Source organism: Oncorhynchus kisutch, linkage group LG20 (genome assembly GCF_002021735.2).
Source record: "Oncorhynchus kisutch isolate 150728-3 linkage group LG20, Okis_V2, whole genome shotgun sequence".
Taxonomy (NCBI): Eukaryota; Metazoa; Chordata; class Actinopteri; order Salmoniformes; family Salmonidae; genus Oncorhynchus; species Oncorhynchus kisutch.
In genome coordinates this window covers 31,639,371-31,659,240 of record NC_034193.2, presented here as the reverse complement: position 1 = coordinate 31,659,240, position 19,870 = coordinate 31,639,371, and the positions used below count along the sequence as shown (strand labels likewise).

Genomic DNA, 19,870 nt, shown 5'->3' with positions numbered 1-19,870 from the left:
TTAATTTTGTGAGGCAGCTGTGGACAATAATCCATTTGCAATGCTTGGCTTGTCCTCACAAGCAGTGCTGCCTAACCCAACATAATGAGGATTAATGCAGAATCAGATTGGCATACATGCCTGGCTCAATGCACGTCCACTATGCCTGTTATTGATTTCCCTCATTGAGCTTTAATTTGTATTCAAATCTAAGATCAACCTCAGTGCAGGAAATGTTAACATCTACTGGATCGGTGGGTCACCCGCAGACGGTTGAGCTAACGTAGGCTAATGAGATTAGCATGAGGTCATAAGTAACAAGAACATTTCCCAGGACGTAGACATATCTGATATTGGCAGAAAGGTTAAATTCTTGTTAATCTAACTGCACTGTCCAATTTACAGTAGCTATTACAGTGAAATAATACCATGCTATTGTTTGAGGAGAGTGCACAATTATGAACTTGAATATGTATTAATAAACCGATTAGGCACATTTGGGCAGTCTTGATACAACGTTTTCAACAGAAATGCAATGGTTCATTGGATCAGTCTAAAACTTTGCACATAGACTGCTGCCATCTAGTGGCCAAAATCAACATTTTGTCTGGGCTGGAATTCTCTTGCATTTCAAAGATGATGGTACAAAAAATACAACAAAACGCTTGGTGTTTTCTTTGTATTATCTTTTACCAGATCTAATGTTATATTCTCCTACATTGATTTAACATTTTCACAAACTTCAAGGCGTTTATTTCCAAATTTTATCAAGAATATGCATATCCTTGCTTCATGTCCTGAGCTACAGGCAGTTAGGGTATGTCATTTTAGGGGAAAATTGAAAAAAGGGTCTCATCCTTCAGAGGTTTAAAACACACAGTCGGCCAGGGCAAGCGGGAGATATTACTAAGTGAGAGAGTGTGCAGGAAAGGGAGGAGATGGAGGGAGAGAGAGAGAGAAAGAAAAGTGAGAAGTGTCATGGAGGGATGAAATATGACATGAGAACAATTTGTGTTTCTTAATTAACATCCAGTTGCTCTATTTTTCACAGACAGAATGGGAGGAATTGAGAAAAGAGAAAGAAACGGAACTGGGAATAAGATTAGCTTTGTCATCAAAAAGCGCTTCTCGCCATGAATGTAAAGCTCGTTATCAATAAACATCACAATAAGGTGTTGAGTGTTCGATTTGCCTGCTGGGGAGCAGCAGTGTATGTAAGGGTAGACTCACGATATCTCTCAATATTGGTCACTATTAGTTGGATGTTTGAGTGATATAAATTAAAAGTTAATTATACCTGACGAGTAATGAGGTTAGTTTCCCATGGTTTGTGGCGTCTGCCTGTCAAGCAGCAGATGGGTGCATATGCCGATGTAATGTTACTGTTAGCTGATCATGTTTATTTTGTAAGCTACAGATAGAAACTGGCTAAACATAGCAGTAAGTAGACCTAATGTGCTTTTTCACCAACTAACGTAGGCCTACTTTGCAAAGTAGCTAACATTATCCCGTTTAAATAATGTTTAATCACGTTTTCTGCTGACAGACATGATAGGCTATATTGATTGATGGACCACATTAAATTGGCTAGCTAACTAATAACAAATCACGTCAACATGGCTAGTTAACAAAATAACTTTCAGGGGATAAATTAGGTGGCTATTTCCAAATATTGTTTGATTTTGCTTTCCTTCTATAGTGGTGATGACAGTAGTCGGACTGACAACTTTACCAGCGTGATGTCAAGCTCTTTCCAAAAGCCTAATCTCCGATGAAGAAAGCTAAATGACACGTTGTTTGCTTTAGCTATTTAGCTAAATGCCAAATGGATCTGGCTACCCTCACATGTCTGAAAATACATACATTTTATTTTATTTAACTTAACTGAATTGCCTAGTTAACCTTTATTTAAGAACAAATTCTTATTTACAATGACAACCTACCCCGGCTAAACCCTAACCCGGACGACTCTGGGCCAATTGTGCGCAGTCCTATGGGACTCCCAATCACCGGCAGTTGTGATACAGCCTGGAATCAAACAGTGCCTTAGACCGCTGTGCCACTCGGGAGCCCTTGATGTTGTTGAAATGATGTTTACTGATTGCTGTAAAACTCTGATGATAGAGCTAAGTGTGATATTAAAACCAAATAGCAATAACATTTATTAAACAATTCCTTGAAAACGGCACATAGTTGTCAATGGTTTTAGCGGAACTGGGAGTCTCCTTTCCCCCCAGCAGCCAAATAGATCGCTATTGTGAAGTTTTATTGATAATGACCTATTGGTGTTATATTTATCATTATGTTTCCATGGAAAACCAGCAGTAGGAGAGATGTGAACAATGCAAAAACAACGTCTGTGGGTGTAAGACCAAGGCTAATTGAATAATAATAGAATACAGTTTGGACAACATTAGTGACCATACATCTGGCCATTATAGTTGATGTGTTCTCTCAAAGTTAGAAATGTGTGAGCTATCAGATTTTGTAGTGTGAATTCCATCACTGACAAAGCAATTCGATATCTCATAAATCAAATTGGGGAGCTGTGTGACATCTAACACACCTCATTGCTGTGACATTTAATGGGATTTACCACCAGGCGCTCTGCTTTCCATCCAACTCTACATCAAATTGATACCAACCGCTATACCAGCTAACTCCATTCTACTAAAGTGAGCAGTAAATAAAATGTCGAGCAACAACTTGTAATGAACATCCTAGCAGTTTAATGTTGGGTTAGGGCTTTGCCTTTTTGCTCCAGCAGTGTTGTCCTATATTCCCAGATGCCATACATACACAGCCTCTCTAAATAAAGACCACTGAAAGGGTGCTGATTCCGGCAGGCAAAACAAACAAAGGGTGAGGATGGAGGGAGGTGAGAGACAGGGAGAAAGACAGAGAGGGAGGGGGGGTACAGCACTGTCCACTGGTATATGTAAGTGCTAGCTAGTCATCTACAGTTAGTGAGAGGGGGAGCGGGTTGGGTGGTCCTGGGGTGAGGGTGGGGTTAGAGACTGTGTCTGGAGGTAGGGGTGGGCAGGAGTCATACAGGCCCCTCCGTCATTCCCTTCAGAGGCAGGCTGGAGGCATTCTCAGTGGGCAGGACCCGAGGATCGCCCTGGGCAGAAATGAGGTGGGGGGCTTTGTCCAGACTGGCATAAGGCAGGTGGCAGTCCATGTGCAGGAACGGAGGGTAGTGCTGTCGGTAGCAGATGTAGGCAAAAAGCAGGCCGATCACCCCTCCAACAAAGGCATCTAGGGAATAATAGTAATAATATATTAATACTGTAGATATAATATATGCCACTTGGCAGACATTGGTATTATTAGATCCACACTCTTACCTTGGGTCTAACTTACCTACAGTATATCTCAGAAATCTACAATAGGAAATTAACTTGAGTACTTAGTTATTTATACAGTGCATTAATTATTGATATGTTACTTCATTATTGGTGATATTGGAAATGTCAGCTAATTTAGATTATAAATAGCTAATAAAAATGGTGGTACACTCATGTTGAATTAGTTACAGCCCAACAACAGACTTCCGAGAGGTATTGCAGGTAGACAGATATGAAAACAAGAGAAAAGGTCAGCCTTTGAGTTTGGTCTAGATAGGTGCTGGGAGCAGTTTGTTTCAAGGTCCAATGAAGCCGTTTTTTTCTCAATATCAAATAATTTCTCAGTAAGTACCTTACGCTGATTGTTTTTTAAATAAAATGGTCAAATATAAACAAAAACGGCTTCTTAGCGAAGAGCATTTTTCTCAAGCAGGAAAATCAAAACTCCATCCCACCAAAACAGGCAGAAATTTCAGGCAGTCTTTTCAAACAGCACTAAAAGGGCATTTTCACAATTTCACAGTATAATTCCAACCTCAAAGTATGGAAATATATATAAAATCATGTTTTTGACTGCACTAGGCCGTACAGCTTTCGTGAATGTTGGGCTGACGTCACTGCTGGGGCTGGCTATATTAGTAATGTCAGATAATTTAGTTTATCAGTAGCTAGGTAAAACGGTGGTGGCATGGTCATGGAGGTGAAACACGTGAGGCATTTGCAAATGCTCAAAAACAGACTTCAGGGAGGTATTCCTAGAGTCTTGCTGGTAGACAGATAGGAAAAACAAGTGGAAGGGTTTGAGTTTTCTCTGTGAGAATAACATGTTGGATTGGTGCAGGGTAACAATTTGTTTCAGGTCTTGTGAACGTTGGGCTAATATTGGGCTGATGTTGGTCTGACATTGTGTTGACTTCATTACTGGTGCTGGCTAGGTCTCAACATGTCCCTGGTTTGGACAAACCATATCTGTCACTTTGTCACCATAGCTGAGAACATGTCACCTCACAGTGACCACAACCCTATAACATGCTAAATCATTGCCTTCTCATGATCAATGATCTGAAAAAAAGGCAAAAGTGTTGTAGAGAGAATGACTAGCTTGTGCAGTAGTTGGACCGGCTGATCTAGACTCAAAGATTTTGGAAACATTTATCTGTCCTGCTGGAGGAAATAAATCAGCTTACCGCCCCAATAGGTCCACAGACTACGCAATCACACTGCCCTAACCCATCTGGACAAGAGGAATACCTTTCTAAGAACGCTGTTCATCGACCACAGCTCAGAATTTAACACCCTCCAAACCCGTCATTAAGCTCGAGACCCTGGGTCTCAACCCCGCCATGTGCAACTGGGTCCTGGACTTTGACGGGATGCCCCGGTGGTGAGGGTAGGAAACAACATCTCCACCACGCTGATCCTCAACACTGGGGCCCCACTAGGGTGTGTTCTCAGCCCTTTCCTGTACTTCCTGTTCACCCATGACTGCGTGGCCATGCACGCCTCCAACTCAATCATCAAGTTTGCAGATGACACTACAGTGGTAGGCTTGATTACCAACAACGACGAGACGGCCTACAGGGAGGAGGTGAGGGCCCTCGGAGTGTGGTGTCAGGAAAATAACCTCACAGTCAACATCAACAAAACAAATGAGATGATTGTGGACTTCAGGAAACAGCAGAGGGAGCACCCCCCTGTCCACATCGACGGGACAGTAGTTGAGAAGGTGGAAAGTTTAAGTTCCTAGGCGTACATATCACGGACAAACTGAAATGGTCCACCCACACAGACAGCATGGTGAAGAAGGCACAACAATAAACACTCAAACTTTTACAGGTGCACAATCGAGAGCATCCTGTCGAGCTGTATCACCACCTGGTACGGCAACTGCTCCGGCCCACAACCTTAAGGATCTCCAGAGGGTAGTGAGGTCTGCACAACGCATCACAGGGCGCCTTCACCACCCAATGTCACAGGAAGGCCAAAAATATAATCAAGGACAAAACCACCCGAGCCACTGCCTGTTCACCCCGCTATCATCCAGAAGGCGAGGTCAGTACAGGTGCATCAAAGCTGCGACCGAGAGACTGAAAAACAGCTTCTATCTCAAGGCCATCAGACTGTTTAAACAGCCATCACTAAAATTGAGTGGCTGCTGCCAACAATTAAAAATGGGATGTAATAAATGTATCACTAGTCACTTTAAACAATGCCACTTTATATTATGTATATACTGTACTCTATATACCATCTACTGCATCTTGCCTATGCCGTTCGGCCATCGCTCATACATATATTTATATGTGCGTATTCTTATTCATTCGTTTAAACTTGTGTAACAGGCAGTTGTTGAGGAATTGTTCGATTACTTGTTAGATATTACTGCATGGTCGGAACTAGAAGCACAAGCATGATGCTACACTCGCATTAACATCTGCTAACCATGTGTATGTGACCAATAAAATTTGTAAACAGTGTACAAAACATTAGGAACACCTTAATATTGTGTTGCACCCCCTTTTGTCCTCAGAACTGCCTCCATTTGTCATGGCATGGACTCTTTAAGGTGTCGAAAGAGTTCCACAGGGATGCTGGCCCATGTTGACTTCAATGCTTCCCACAATTGTGTCAAGTTGGCTGGATGTCCTTTGGATAGTGGACCATTCTTGATACATTCTTATTGAGTGTGAAAAACCCAGCAGCGTTGCTGTTCTTGACACACTTAAAATGGTGTGCCTAATACCATAGCCCTTTAGAAGGTACTTAAATATTTTTTGTCTTGTCCATTCACCCTCTGAATGCCACAAATACATAGTGCCAACTGTAAAACTTGGTGGAGTTGGAATAATAGTCTGTGGCTGTTTTTCATGGTTCAGGCTAGGCCCCTTCGTTCCAGTGAAGGGAAGTCTTAACGCTACAGCATACAATGACATTCTAGACAATTCTGTGCTTCCAACTTGGTGGCAACAGTTTGGGGAAGGCCTTTACCTGTTTCAGCATGACAATGCCCCTGCACACAGCGAGGTCCATACAGAAATGGTTATACTTTTACTCACATACTTTTCCTCATTTGATGACTTTCCTGGAATGACCACAACATTTGAAAAAGTGAAGCATCGCCTTTCTTCATTTCATGAAAGCTGTTAAACCACCAGGGTACAAAGATTGTCCAAGGATCATTTTTGACCCGGCAGTAGTATTAAAATAATTTACACACCACAAAAACCACAAAGAAACACACACACACATTATTTGTGCTAGTGATTGAACTCAGACAAAATTAAAACTTTTTTGTGCATGTACAGCATCTCCTCTCCACGAAGCCACACGACTAAAGTTCACAGACAAAATTTTTAAAAAATCAGACAAAATAAACATTTCTTGAAAGCATTGTTTATATGGGGAATGCAGTCGGAGGCTATAAAGGTGCTGCAGATGACAGTCCCCCCAGTTCTCTCATTGCTGAATCCATTATTGCACGTTTCAGTGCCAAACAGGTCGTAGATCAGATTTTATCAGATGTCCAGGAGGAACAAGATAACAATGATTTAGAAGAGGAGGAGGTATCTCAAGAAGATGGGGAAGAATTACAACCCAGAGCACGATGCATCATCTTCAGATGATGAAGAAGAAATCCCCCAAGCTGAAAGAGAGACATTTTTGTCAAAGAACAGCAAAATAACATGGTCCTTGTCACCATATGACAACCAGGGCAGGATGGCAGTAAAAAATGTCATAAGGATGACCCCAGGGCCCACGATACATGCAGTTGCCCATATCCAGGACATCGCCTCAACATTCATCACACCAGCCATCAAAAAAATCATCCTGGAGATAACAAATTTGGAGGGTTTCTGTAAATATGGAGACAACTGGAAAAGGATGGATGAGATCGACCTGCGTGCCTACATAGGGCTAATAATCTTAGCAGGTGTGTATAAGGTCCCGAGGTGAGGATACCTGTAGTCTCTGGGATGCAGAGAGTGGAATGGCGATTTTCCATGCCACAGAATGTTAAGACTACACACGGTTTAAACATTTCAAAAGAAGTCTGAACTCCATCATATAGACCATAAACCTTTCCAATCGCAGCCGCTGATATCCCATATAAGGGTTGAAGTAGCATGTTGTCATTGAATAGGTGCCAAAATCAAAATGCAGTGGCTGGACAGTAACATGCTATACATGACATCAGAGATCTGGTTCTCCACTCCACTGACTGACAGACATTTTAAACTTGAGCACTACGGGCTACAAGAAGTTACCCCCATCCCTTCTGCTAATTGCCTAGTTTTGCACATTTATTGTTGTCTGGGTGAGGAAAATCCCTAAAGTCGATGTGTTCTGAAAATATGAAACATTGAGGATTATAATAAATACGACTTTGATGTCACACAATACACATTTTACATAGGCCTACATTCATGGGGATTGTTTTTTTAATGTTTTCTATGTACATCGTGATGATAGGTTTGCAATTCCCCGGTTTTCCAGAAATCCTAGTTCAAAGATTCCTAGAATTAACAAAGAATATGCAGGAGGTCCACGGATCCTCCAACCAGGAATTCTGGAAAACCAGGGAATTTGGGGAAAGTTACCAGAATGTTGCAACCCTGGTGAAGACCAAATTAATTTCTGCATGTATGATAATACAGGTAGCTGAATTGAACAGCCATTAAGTCATGTGGTCAGAAAAAACTCCTAGACCTAAATGGCATATCTGCTGATTTATTTGGATGTGGCCATAACTGACCTTGCCAGTGGTGTTTGTAGTCGCAGGTGCGGGACAGGGCGATCATCAAAGCGCTGTAGAGAGGCAGCAACATGGCACACAGACGCCAGCTGCACCCACGGCCCCCGTCTGTGAAGCACTGCAGCTTCCCAGCCAGATAGAAGGAGGTGAAGCCCAAGCCAGAGAACGCAACTGAGGGATGGGGGAAAGAGGGAGAGACAAAAACTTCTTCCTCTTTTAATTATATCATAACCTTGTAGGCCCCGCTTTATGAGATGTGCAATGTATAAGTGCTTCATAAAACCTACTCATTTAAGGATTTTTCTTTATTTTTACTGTTTTCTACATTGTATAATAATAGTGAAGGCATCAAGAGGCATGAAATAACACATAGAAGCATGTAGCAATGAAAAAAAGTGTTTTTACATTTGATATTCTTCAAATTGCCACCCTTTGCCTTGATGACAACTTTGCAAACGCTTGGCATTCTCTCAAATAGCTTCATGAGGTAGTCACCTGGAATGCATTTCAATTAACAGGTGTGCTTTCTTAACAGTTCAATTGTGGAATTTCTTTCCTTCTTTATGCATTTGAGCCAATCAGTTGTGTTGTGATAAGGTAGGGGAAGTGTACAGAAGATAGCCCTAATTTGGTGAAAGATCAAGTCCATATTATGGCAAGAACAGCTAAAATAAACAAAGAGAAATTACAGTCCATCATTACTTTATGACATGAAGGTCAGTCAATACGGAAAATTTCAAGAACTTTGAAAGTTTCTTCAAAGTACAGTTGAACCATCAACTGCTATGATAAAACTAGTTCTCATGAGGACCACTAAAGGAATGGCAGACCCCAAATTTCCCCTGCTGCAGAGGATACGTTCATTACAGTTAACTGCACCTCAGAAATTGCAGCCCAATTAAAATGCTTCACATAGTTTAGTAACAGACACATCTCAACATCAACTGTTCAGAGGAAACTGCGTGAATCAGGCCTTCGAGGTTGGATTGCTGAAAAGAAACCACTACTAAAGGACACCAATAAGAAGAAGAGACGTGCTTGGGCCAAGAAACACGACCAATGGAGATATTTGGCTCCAACTGCCGTGGCTTTGTGAGACGCATTGTGGGTGAACGGATGATCTCCGCATGTGTATTACCCACCGTATAGCATGGAGGATGAGGTAGCGATACTCCATCCCATCTGGTTTGGGCTTAGTGGGACTATCATTTGTTTTTCAACAGGATGACCCAAAACACAACTCCAGGTTGTGTAAGGGCTATTTGACCAAGAAGGAGCGTGATGGAGAGCTGCATCAGATGACTTGGCCTCCACAATCACCCAACCTCAACCCAATTGAGATCATTTGGGATGAATTGGACCACAGAGTGAAGAAAAAGCACCCAAAATAGCTCAGCAAAATGTGGGAACTCCTTCAAGATTGTTGGAAAACCATTCCATGTGAAGCTGGTTGAGAAGAATGTCAAGCGTGTGCAAAGCTGTCATCAGGGCAAGGGGTGGCGATTTGTAGAATCTCAAACATTGTCACGCCTTTGTCTTAGGTTTTTGTGTTTTCGTTAAATATTTTGGTCAGGCCAGGGTGTGACATGGGTTTACGTGTTGTATTTCGTATTCAGGTTTGTAGTATTTGGGATCGCGGCTGATTAGGGGTGTTGTATAGGCTTGGCTGCCTGAGGCAGTTCTCAATCAGCAGTCAGGTGATTCTCGTTGCCTCTGATTGGGAACCGTATTTAGGTAGCCTGAGTTTTGCTTTGTCTTTCGTGGGTGATTGTTCCTGTCTCTGTGTAGTTTCACCAGATAGGCTGTAATTAGGAGTCACGTTCCGTTTGTTGTTTTCTGTATTTATAAGTTAGTTCATGACTGCATGGAGCAGTCAGAGCTGTCAGTCTGCATAGAGCAGCTAGATCCGCCAGTCAGCCATGATCTTCTAGATCTGCCAGTCAACCAGATTCTTCCAGATCAGCCTGTCAACCAGAATCTTCCAGATCTGCTAGTCAACCAGAATCTTCCAGATCTGCTAGTCAACTTGAATCTTCCAGATCCGCCAGCCAGCCAGGATCTACCGGAGCCTACTACCTACCTGGGCTTCATCTCAGTACTGGGCTTCCTCTCAGTACTGGGCTTCCTCTCAGTACTGGGCTGCCCCTCAGTCCCGGGCTGTCCCTCAGTCCCGAGCTGCCCCTCAGTCCCGAGCTGCCTCAGTCCCGAGCTGCCCCTCAGTCCCGAGATGCCCCTCAGTCACGAGCTGCTCCTCAGTTCTGTGGGGTTCTGGGTGAGGACTATTAGGCCATGGTCGGCGGCGAGGGTGGATTATCCCAGGACGCGAAGGGGAGGAACGAGGACATTAATGAAGTGAGGTCCACGTCCCGAGCCGGAGCCGCCACCAATGACAGACGCCCACCCGGACCCTCCCTATGGTTTTGAGGTGTGTCCGGGAGTCCGCACCTTGGGGGGGGGGGGGGTTCTGTCACGCCTTGGTCTTAGGTTTTTGTGTTTTCGTTATATATTTTGGTCAGGCCAGGGTGTGACATGGGTTTACGTGTTGTATTTCGTATTCAGGTTTGTAGTATTTGGGATCGCGGCTGATTAGGGGTGTTGTATAGGCTTGGCTGCCTGAGGCAGTTCTCAATCAGCAGTCAGGTGATTCTCGTTGCCTCTGATTGGGAACCGTATTTAGGTAGCCTGAGTTTTGCTTTGTCTTTCGTGGGTGATTGTTCCTGTCTCTGTGTAGTTTCACCAGATAGGCTGTAATTAGGAGTCACGTTCCGTTTGTTGTTTTCTGTATTTATAAGTTAGTTCATGACTGCATGGAGCAGTCAGAGCTGTCAGTCTGCATAGAGCAGCTAGATCCGCCAGTCAGCCATGATCTTCTAGATCTGCCAGTCAACCAGATTCTTCCAGATCAGCCTGTCAACCAGAATCTTCCAGATCTGCTAGTCAACCAGAATCTTCCAGATCTGCTAGTCAACTTGAATCTTCCAGATCCGCCAGCCAGCCAGGATCTACCGGAGCCTACTACCTACCTGGGCTTCATCTCAGTACTGGGCTTCCTCTCAGTACTGGGCTTCCTCTCAGTACTGGGCTGCCCCTCAGTCCCGGGCTGTCCCTCAGTCCCGAGCTGCCCCTCAGTCCCGAGCTGCCCCTCAGTCCCGAGCTGCCTCAGTCCCGAGCTGCCCCTCAGTCCCGAGATGCCCCTCAGTCACGAGCTGCTCCTCAGTTCTGTGGGGTTCTGGGTGAGGACTATTAGGCCATGGTCGGCGGCGAGGGTGGATTATCCCAGGACGCGAAGGGGAGGAACGAGGACATTAATGAAGTGAGGTCCACGTCCCGAGCCGGAGCCGCCACCAATGACAGACGCCCACCCGGACCCTCCCTATGGTTTTGAGGTGTGTCCGGGAGTCCGCACCTTGGGGGGGGGGGGGGGTTCTGTCACGCCTTGGTCTTAGGTTTTTGTGTTTTCGTTATATATTTTGGTCAGGCCAGGGTGTGACATGGGTTTACGTGTTGTATTTCGTATTGGGGTTTGTAGTATTTGGGATCGCGGCTGATTAGGGGTGTTGTATAGGCTTGGCTGCCTGAGGCGGTTCTCAATCAGCAGTCAGGTGATTCTCGTTGCCTCTGATTGGGAACCGTATTTAGGTAGCCTGAGTTTCGCTTTGTCTTTCGTGGGTGATTGTTCCTGTCTCTGTGTAGTTTCACCAGATAGGCTGTATTAGGTTTCACGTTCTGTTTGTTGTTTTCTGTATTTATAAGTTAGTTCATGTATCGTTCCGTCATTTGTTTCATTAAAGATCATGATTAACCACCACGCTGCATTTCGGTCCTCTCTTTCAACAAACGAAGAACGCCGTAACAAACATAAAATATCTTTTTGGTTACTACATGATTCCATATGTGTAATTTCGGTGTTTTGATGACTTCACTATTATTATACAGTGTAGAAAATAGTACAAATAAAGAGATACCCTTGAATGAGCAGGTGTTCTAAAACTTTTGACCGGTAGTCTATAAAATTTAAAAACATTACATTTATTCCAGAATTCACAACACACTATATTCCATGACACCACAAAATCCATGTGTGTGTAGTGTGTATGTTATCATGTGTGTGTATGCATATGTTTGTTTTTCTTCGAAGTCCCCGCTATTGAATAAGGTGTATTTTTATCTGTTTTTTAAATCATATTATACTGCTTGCATCAGTTACCTGATGTGGAATAGAGTTCCATGTAGTCATTGCTCTATTTAGTACTGTGCACCTCCCATAGTCTGGTCTGGACTTGGGGACTGTTAAGAGACCTCTGGTGGCATGTCTTGTGGGGTATGCATGGATGTCTGTGCTGTGTGCTAGTCATTTAAATAGACAGCTCTGTGCTTTCAAGATGTCTTCTCACAAATACAAGATGTGATGAAGTCAATCTCCCCTCTATTTTGAGCCATGCATATGTTTGCTCTATGTGTACATCCAAGGGCCAGCCGTGCTTGCCCTGTTCTGGGCCAATTCCAATTATCCTAAGTCCCTCTTTGTGGCACCTGACCACACGACTGAACAGTAGTCCAGGCGCGACAAAACTAGAGCCTGTAGAGGGCCTGCCTTGTTGATAGGTGCTGTTAAGAAAGTAGAACAGCTCTTTATTATGGACAGACTTCTCCCTATTTTAGCTACTGATGTGTCAATATATTTTTACAATGACAGTTTACAATCCAGGGTTACTCCAAGCAGTTTAGTCATCTCAACATGCTCAATTTCCACATGATTTATTACAAGATTTAGTTGAGGTTTAGCGTTGAGTGAATGATATGTACCAAATACAGCACTGTTAGATGTTTAAATATTTAAGACTAACTTATTCCTTTGCCACTCATTCTGAAACTAACTGCAGCAGTCATTTCAGTGGTAGCTTACGTGTATAGTTGTGAGTCATCCCCATACATAGGCTTTACACAATGCCAGTGACATGTTGTTAGTAATGATTTTTAAAAAGTAAGGGGCCTGGATAGCTGCCCTAGGGAACTCCTGATTCTACCTGGATTATGTTGGAGAGGCCACTTAAGACATGAATTATATTTTTATTTCTGCGTGCACAGGGTTGAAATATGGTTTCTCTCTGTTTACTATGGTGCTATCCTCAGATAATAGCATCGTTTGCTTTCGCCGAAAAACCTTTTTGAAATCTGACATGTAGTGTAGCTTTAATTTGCTATCTTGCATGTGTGATTTAATGAAAGTTTGATTTTTATTGTAATTTATTTTAATTTGGCGCTAGCGTCCCACATATCCCAGAGAGGTTAATGAACATACACCTGTGGAACGGTCGTTAAGACACTAACAGCTTACAGATGGTAGGCCACAGTTATGAAAACTTAAGACTCTAAAGAGGCCTTTCTACTGACTCTGGATAACACCAAAATAAAGATCCCCAGGGTCCCTGCTCATTCATCTGTGTGAACTTACCTTAGGCATGCTGCAAGGAGGCATGAGGACTGCAAATGTGGCCAGGGTAATGAATTGCAATATCTGTACTGTGAGACGCCTAAGACAGCGCTAAAAGGAGACAAGATGGACAGCTGATCGTCCTCGCAGTGGCAGACCATGTGTAATAACACCTATACAGGATTGTTACAGCCGAACATCACACCTGCGGGACAGGATGGCAACAACAACTGACTGAGTTACACCAGGAATGCACAATCCATCAGTGCTCAGACTGTCTGCAATAGAAAGAGAGAAGCTGAACTGAGGGGTTGTAGGAATGAGCATTACACTGTACTCTGGAGCGGGATCGATTTGGAGGTGGATGGTCCGTCATGGTCTGGGGCAGTGTGTCACAGTATCATCGGACTGAGCTTGTTGTCATTGCAGGCCATCTCAATGCTGTGCGTTACAGGGAAGACATCCTCCTCCCTCATGTGGTACCCTTCCTGCAGGCTCATCCAGACATGACCCTCCACAGCATGACAATGCCACCAGACATACTGCTCGTTCTGTGAGTGGTTTCCTACAAGACAGGTATGTCAGTGTTCTGCCATGGCCAGCGATGAGCCTGGATCTCAATTGAGCACATCTGGGACCTGTTGGATCGTCGGGTGAGGGCTAGGGCCATTCCCCCATAAATATCCGGAAACTTGCAGGTGCCTTGGTGGAAGAAATCTGGTGCAAATCTGGTGCAATCCATGAAGAGGAGTGCACTGCAGTACTTAATGCAGCTGGTGGCAACACCAGATACTGACTGTTACTTTAGATTTTTACCCTCCCCAACCCCCCTTTGTTCTGGGACACATTATTCAATTTCTGTTAGTCACGTCTGTGGAACTTGTTCAGTTTATGTCTCAGTTGTTGAATCTTGTTATGTTCATACAAATATTTACATGTAAAGTTTGCTGAAAATAAACACAGTTGACAGTGAGAAGACTTTTCTCTCTTCGCAAAGTTTATATTTTGTTCACTACATCCAATGGATTTCTGCAGCATTTTAGTACATATATGATCAATACATGTTGATGATTTAATTCCTGTGCTGTTTGCAACTACCCTGGTAGATTGACTGATAACCTGAACCAGGGTACAGGCACTGGTAACAGTCTGAAGCTTTTTCTTGAGTGGGCAGCTTGATGGAAGTCGGTCAATATTTAAATCCTCAGGAATTATACCTCTGTTGATATCACATAAATGTTCAAGCATTTTACACATTATACAGATACTGACTGTTAGCACTTGGGTATCTATAGCAGCTTCCCAGAATTATGGGCTTTAGGTGAGGCAGATGAACTTTTAGAGATATTACTTGAACAGTATTTAACACAAGATAATCTCTAATCTTTACAGGAATGTGGTTCTGAATGTTGACAGCAACACCTCCACCACTGTCTTTTCTGTAGGGTGTAAAGTACTGAGGGACATTTTTTCAGTTTGTTTCAAATCAATGCTTTGTGTATCAAATCAATGCTACCTTTCTTAATAACCACTTAGATGGTTCATGCAGGTGACTGACTGATCGTGTATGGAGGAATTCTCAATATCACTGATAAGCAACTTGGCAGTACGCCCAGAACGTTGCTTTAGAACCGAGGTATCTCAGTTTTAAAGTCTCAACTTGGAGAGAGGAAGCCTTTGTGAGGTATTGGTCAGTCACATGCAGGATCCAACATTAATGATGAGTAATATAAGTCATGCAAATATTTCTGTGTAAGCAGTATATAAGAGAACTTAAGGGAACGCACAGAGAGAGCTGCTGACAGACGTTCACTATAGTGCATCACGCTTGTTGGAACCTTTCAGCTTGCTGACAAAATAGAGTGATTCATTTAATATTGACTTCAGGTGTCCTTGGTGTTGAATTTCCTCTAGAATCTTGGCGTCACGAAGGTATCAGGAATTCCACTTGTGGAGCATCCCAGTGAAGTTCTGTGAGGGAACACCGATGGTGCATTCCGTGTGAAGGCATGCAAAAGGGAAATTCCTGTCTGACCAAAGACGATGTGGAACCGCTCAGATTATTATTTTACTGTGAGCTGCCCGGGGGAAGATACCTGATCTGTAAACCTCTGAGTGAAACAGCTACTGAATTTCAATAAGTACATTTAAATGAATTTGTATAATAATTTTAAAAAAATGGTAAAACCAATCAAATTGAACAAAAAGATCTAGAAGAAGGCTAGAACTAGTCTTAGGAGAAGGCTAGAGTGAGGGAAGGAGAGACCCCACTGACCCCACTGACAGACCCCACTGTAGGCATTTATATGAGACATGTCTACGTGGTCTGGTAATAGCATGAGGTGCTATTTTTTACATTTATTTAGAAGAAGCAGCAAGACTATAGAGTGTATGGAGACCATAGCATTTATAACTATATAAACTATTATACTATGGATTCAGAGGGACTGTAGATGCTGAGGGACTATAGATGCTGTAGAGACAATAGATGCTATAACTATAGGGACTAGGGATGCTATTGGGACTATTGATGCTCAGTGGAGACTATGGTGACTATGGAGACTATAGAGTTACCACAGAAGACACATATGTATGCATAGGAGGTAACAACAAGTAATAAGGGGGATTACTGAGTGTGTTTGGGAATAGTACTAAGTGAATGAGAGTATTGTGTGTTTGACTAATTAACTGAACAGGGGTTTAGCCCGTGTGAGTTGTGTGAGATGACGTTTTAAGCAGCACATTTTTTTCTAAAGAGTTTGTATAAAAGGGTTTGGGTATGGAAAAGGGAAATAGTAAGAGTAGGATGAGGGATCTTTTCTAGAAACCAAAAGGGTTGTGTAGTGTAATAGCAAAAAAATGGTAGGTGAGTCTGTGAGAGGCCAACTTGAAAGAAAAAACAAGAAAAGTGAAGTGGGACGATTTCAGAAAGTGGGAGAGAGAAAGCAGAAAATGCAAAAGATAAATCCGTAAGATGCTAAAGCAAGTGGAACCAGAGAAGAGAGAGGAAGAAGGAGAAAAAGAAGAGACAAGCTCTGAAGACAGCTGTAAAACAACAACTTGTTTTGCATGGGAAACAAAACCACTGTCTGAGGTAAAGCCATATATCACTCATGCGGAAAGACAGTTGAAGGAAATTAAAGTAAGGATGGAAAGACACTAAAGAAGGTACAGCTGGACTTCTTCTCTGGAGGAGGAAAAGGACATTGAGAAAATGGTGACAGCTGCTGGAGCTGACAGAGTGAGAGACTGGAGTTGCTACAACTGTGGGAAGGTAGTGCATCACTGTCCTGGAGTGGACCCTGGAGCTGACGGAGGGAGAGACTGGAGCTATTACAACTGTGGGAAGGCAGGTCATCTTTCAAGGCACTGTCCTGGATCCAGAAAAGTCCAATGAGAGTGGCCGTCCCCGCCTGTGGGTGTGCAGGCGAACAACCCATTTGGAAGCTATGTATTGTATAACGGCACAATCCTTATTTTAATTAAGTGTTAATCTCCATTATGGGTGTTTTGAATCAATCATCACCTTAGAAAGTGCTATATATTTCGTTGTATTAGGCTTATCCATATGCATCCACAAAGACCATGGCTTCCACTCAGTTTCAACCTGTTGTTGAACGTCTTTCTTCAAATTGATAAATCACAGTGACGTAAGTTTTAAAAGCAAGATACTGTTTTGATGATGTGTTTGATGTGATTTTCGATTGAATTTGTATTGATGTCAGAGTGGTTAGATGAACAATAGAGCCCTGAGGAGCAGGCCATTGGCAACTTGATGGTCATTAGCGAGTTGGGTAATGTCCAGTTTGGGTATGTCTAATGAAAGCCTAATGAAATGGAAGGTTTTTTCCTCTCCAATTATCTAATAATCCTGTGAATGCTTCTAGTTAGGATCAATGCCAACTATGGCACCCTATTTCCTATAGTGCACTTCTTTTGACCAGAGCCCATAGGGGCCCATCTAGCAAAGTGGACTCGGCCCAATCGCGGCCCTATTCCGGTTTGCCGGACCTGATTTAAATCAGCCAGAGACCGGTTGCCGGGCTCAGCTCAATATATTTAATGACTGCCCAGATTTGTACAAAATAATCATGTAACTAGGCTAGTCAGTTAAGAACAAATTATTATTTACAATGACAGCCTACCAGGGAACAGTGGGTTAACTGCCTTAGTCAGGGACAGAACGTAATTTTACCTTGTCAGCTTGGGATTCAATCCAGCAACCTTTTGGTTACTGGCCAAACACTCTAACCACTAGGTTACCTGTCACCCCAGTACAATCAGTACACTGCCGGTGTCGTGTCAGAATCCTACCAGAAGTGGCCGTAAATTCATATTAATATTACCCGTAGTGTTCAATTCAGTTGCATTATACTATATCAAAATACAAACAATGAACAAGTAGACATTTACTCATAGCTTAGAATTGTATGTTATTATTTTAACAGGAATTGTATTATATATATATATTTTTAAATCACATAGGGAAGAGTCCACATAAACAACATCAACTAAAGTCTCCTGCTGCAGCATGGCCTGTGACTAAAACTGGCTTGTCACTAAAATAGCCTTTCACTACAACCAATACCATTTTGGCCAGTTTTATGGTAAAGAGAGGAAGTGTATAATGTGCATGGCCTTTAAGTGATGACTGAATACTATCTCAGGGATTCCTTTTGAAAACTTCTTAGGTACAATCATTTTGTTGTTGTTATAAGACTGATGTCAGAGTTTGAACATGCAACCTCTGATGGTTGTAGTGAAAGAATATCACAGTGATTGTCTTATCCACAACATGTCCAGACAGTGAATATAAGGAAATATATCCAGCAAAATTCTGCATCAAGTTTTTCAGTGGTGAGAATTCATCAAAAGCAAAGACAGCATAGTCTTATAGCGACCAAATGAAGTTGCAGCTGTATAAAAACATCATACCTCAACAATTGAGATGGTACCATGTAAATAAGAATTGGTTCTTAATTGATTTGCCTAGTTAAATAGAAGGTTACATTTTTTTAAATAATAAATAAATAAAAAATTGCCATATCTAAATGAACAAGCCTACAGCTTATGGCATGGCACATAGCCAGAAAACAGAATGTAGGCCACCTCATATTCTGTTCTTTTAAAATACATTTTCTTCACATTGTGTTTCTTTAGACCTGCCTAAAATACATAGTGTATTTATTGTGATGGTGTATTAAATTGATCTATTTAGACTTTTTAAAATGTATATGTTGAAAAAAGACATGTATCAGCGGCTTGTATATGCGTTGACAACTGGAGAAGATAAACGTGTATTCAATTACCGCGAGACCCTTAGTATTTTGCATGACAGTAATCGTCTGACAAAATTAAATGACCACCACAGCCCTAATCAAGATTGTGCCTCGACTGGCTCATGCTGATCCCTAAAACATACTGATTAACTTCAATGTAATGTCAAAATGTTGATTTCCAGCTAAAAATAAATACCTAAAAGTAATTGCTATTCATGTGTAGTTACATGATTCTGACATTCCGAAACGTGGTATATTTGGAAAGAAGACATCTGGGAAATTAGGAAGAAATGATCAGAAGATAGGAGGTACATAGTTCAGAACACACACGATCAAACACACACAAAATAACAATTGTTTTATTTTTTTTATTTTGAAAGTAATCTTTCAATTGACAAGCTGTAAGTGAATTATTGATGCTTAGAGCTGGAAACACATCATATGGCTTCCACAACATGTGAACAATATCAGAAAAAATGGTATTGATAGACCTAACTAGAAATTGGCAGATGTTTTAGTAAGTGCTGTCAGGTGGGATCACGGGACGTTTTCATCAAGTTATACATAATCAGATAACATTGCAATAGGATCATTGCGATTTGTTCCTACCAAGCTAAGGATTAATTTTCTACCCCCATGTAGCTATAGCTCAAACATAGACTAAATCTAAGCTTACCTTGTAAGATGTTTGCCGTTTGGTGAAAACGTGTCAAATAAACATTTTAACTTTCGGGGCTGGTGACCAATAATGGTAGGTTACAGGCAGGCAAATAAGACATCCTCATGATCTGAGAACTTGTTCTCAACTTGCCTACCTGGTTAAATAAAGGTAAAATAAAAAAAATAAAAAAAATCTGTGGAGTCCCAGCTTTCGGTGTGAAATCAACCTATTCTGGGTTTATTTCATTTATGCTGTGCAATGCTAACCGGAATCTAGTTATACATTTTTATGCCCCATATATGCTCGTAAGTCACACCAAATAATTTAAGGCACAGATCAATAGCCAAGATACTCAGCTTTCGGCAGACACTCTGATTTTGCAGGATGGGGCTACTGTTCTCATATCAGACTGAATTG

At 42.2% G+C, this 19,870-nt stretch overlaps 1 protein-coding gene across 1 annotated transcript in view; it reads right to left on the bottom strand.

Annotated features, from left to right (window-relative positions):
- Window positions 1-1,986: 1,986 nt before the first annotated feature.
- LOC109865182 (phospholipid phosphatase 4-like) overlaps window positions 1,987-19,870 on the bottom strand; it is a 68,796-nt gene continuing 50,912 nt past the window's right edge. Inside the window, 2 exon segments of the mRNA XM_020453287.2 lie at window positions 1,987-3,237; window positions 8,080-8,250. Coding sequence (XP_020308876.1) covers window positions 3,026-3,237; window positions 8,080-8,250 — 383 coding nt within the window. The 3' untranslated portion in view covers window positions 1,987-3,025.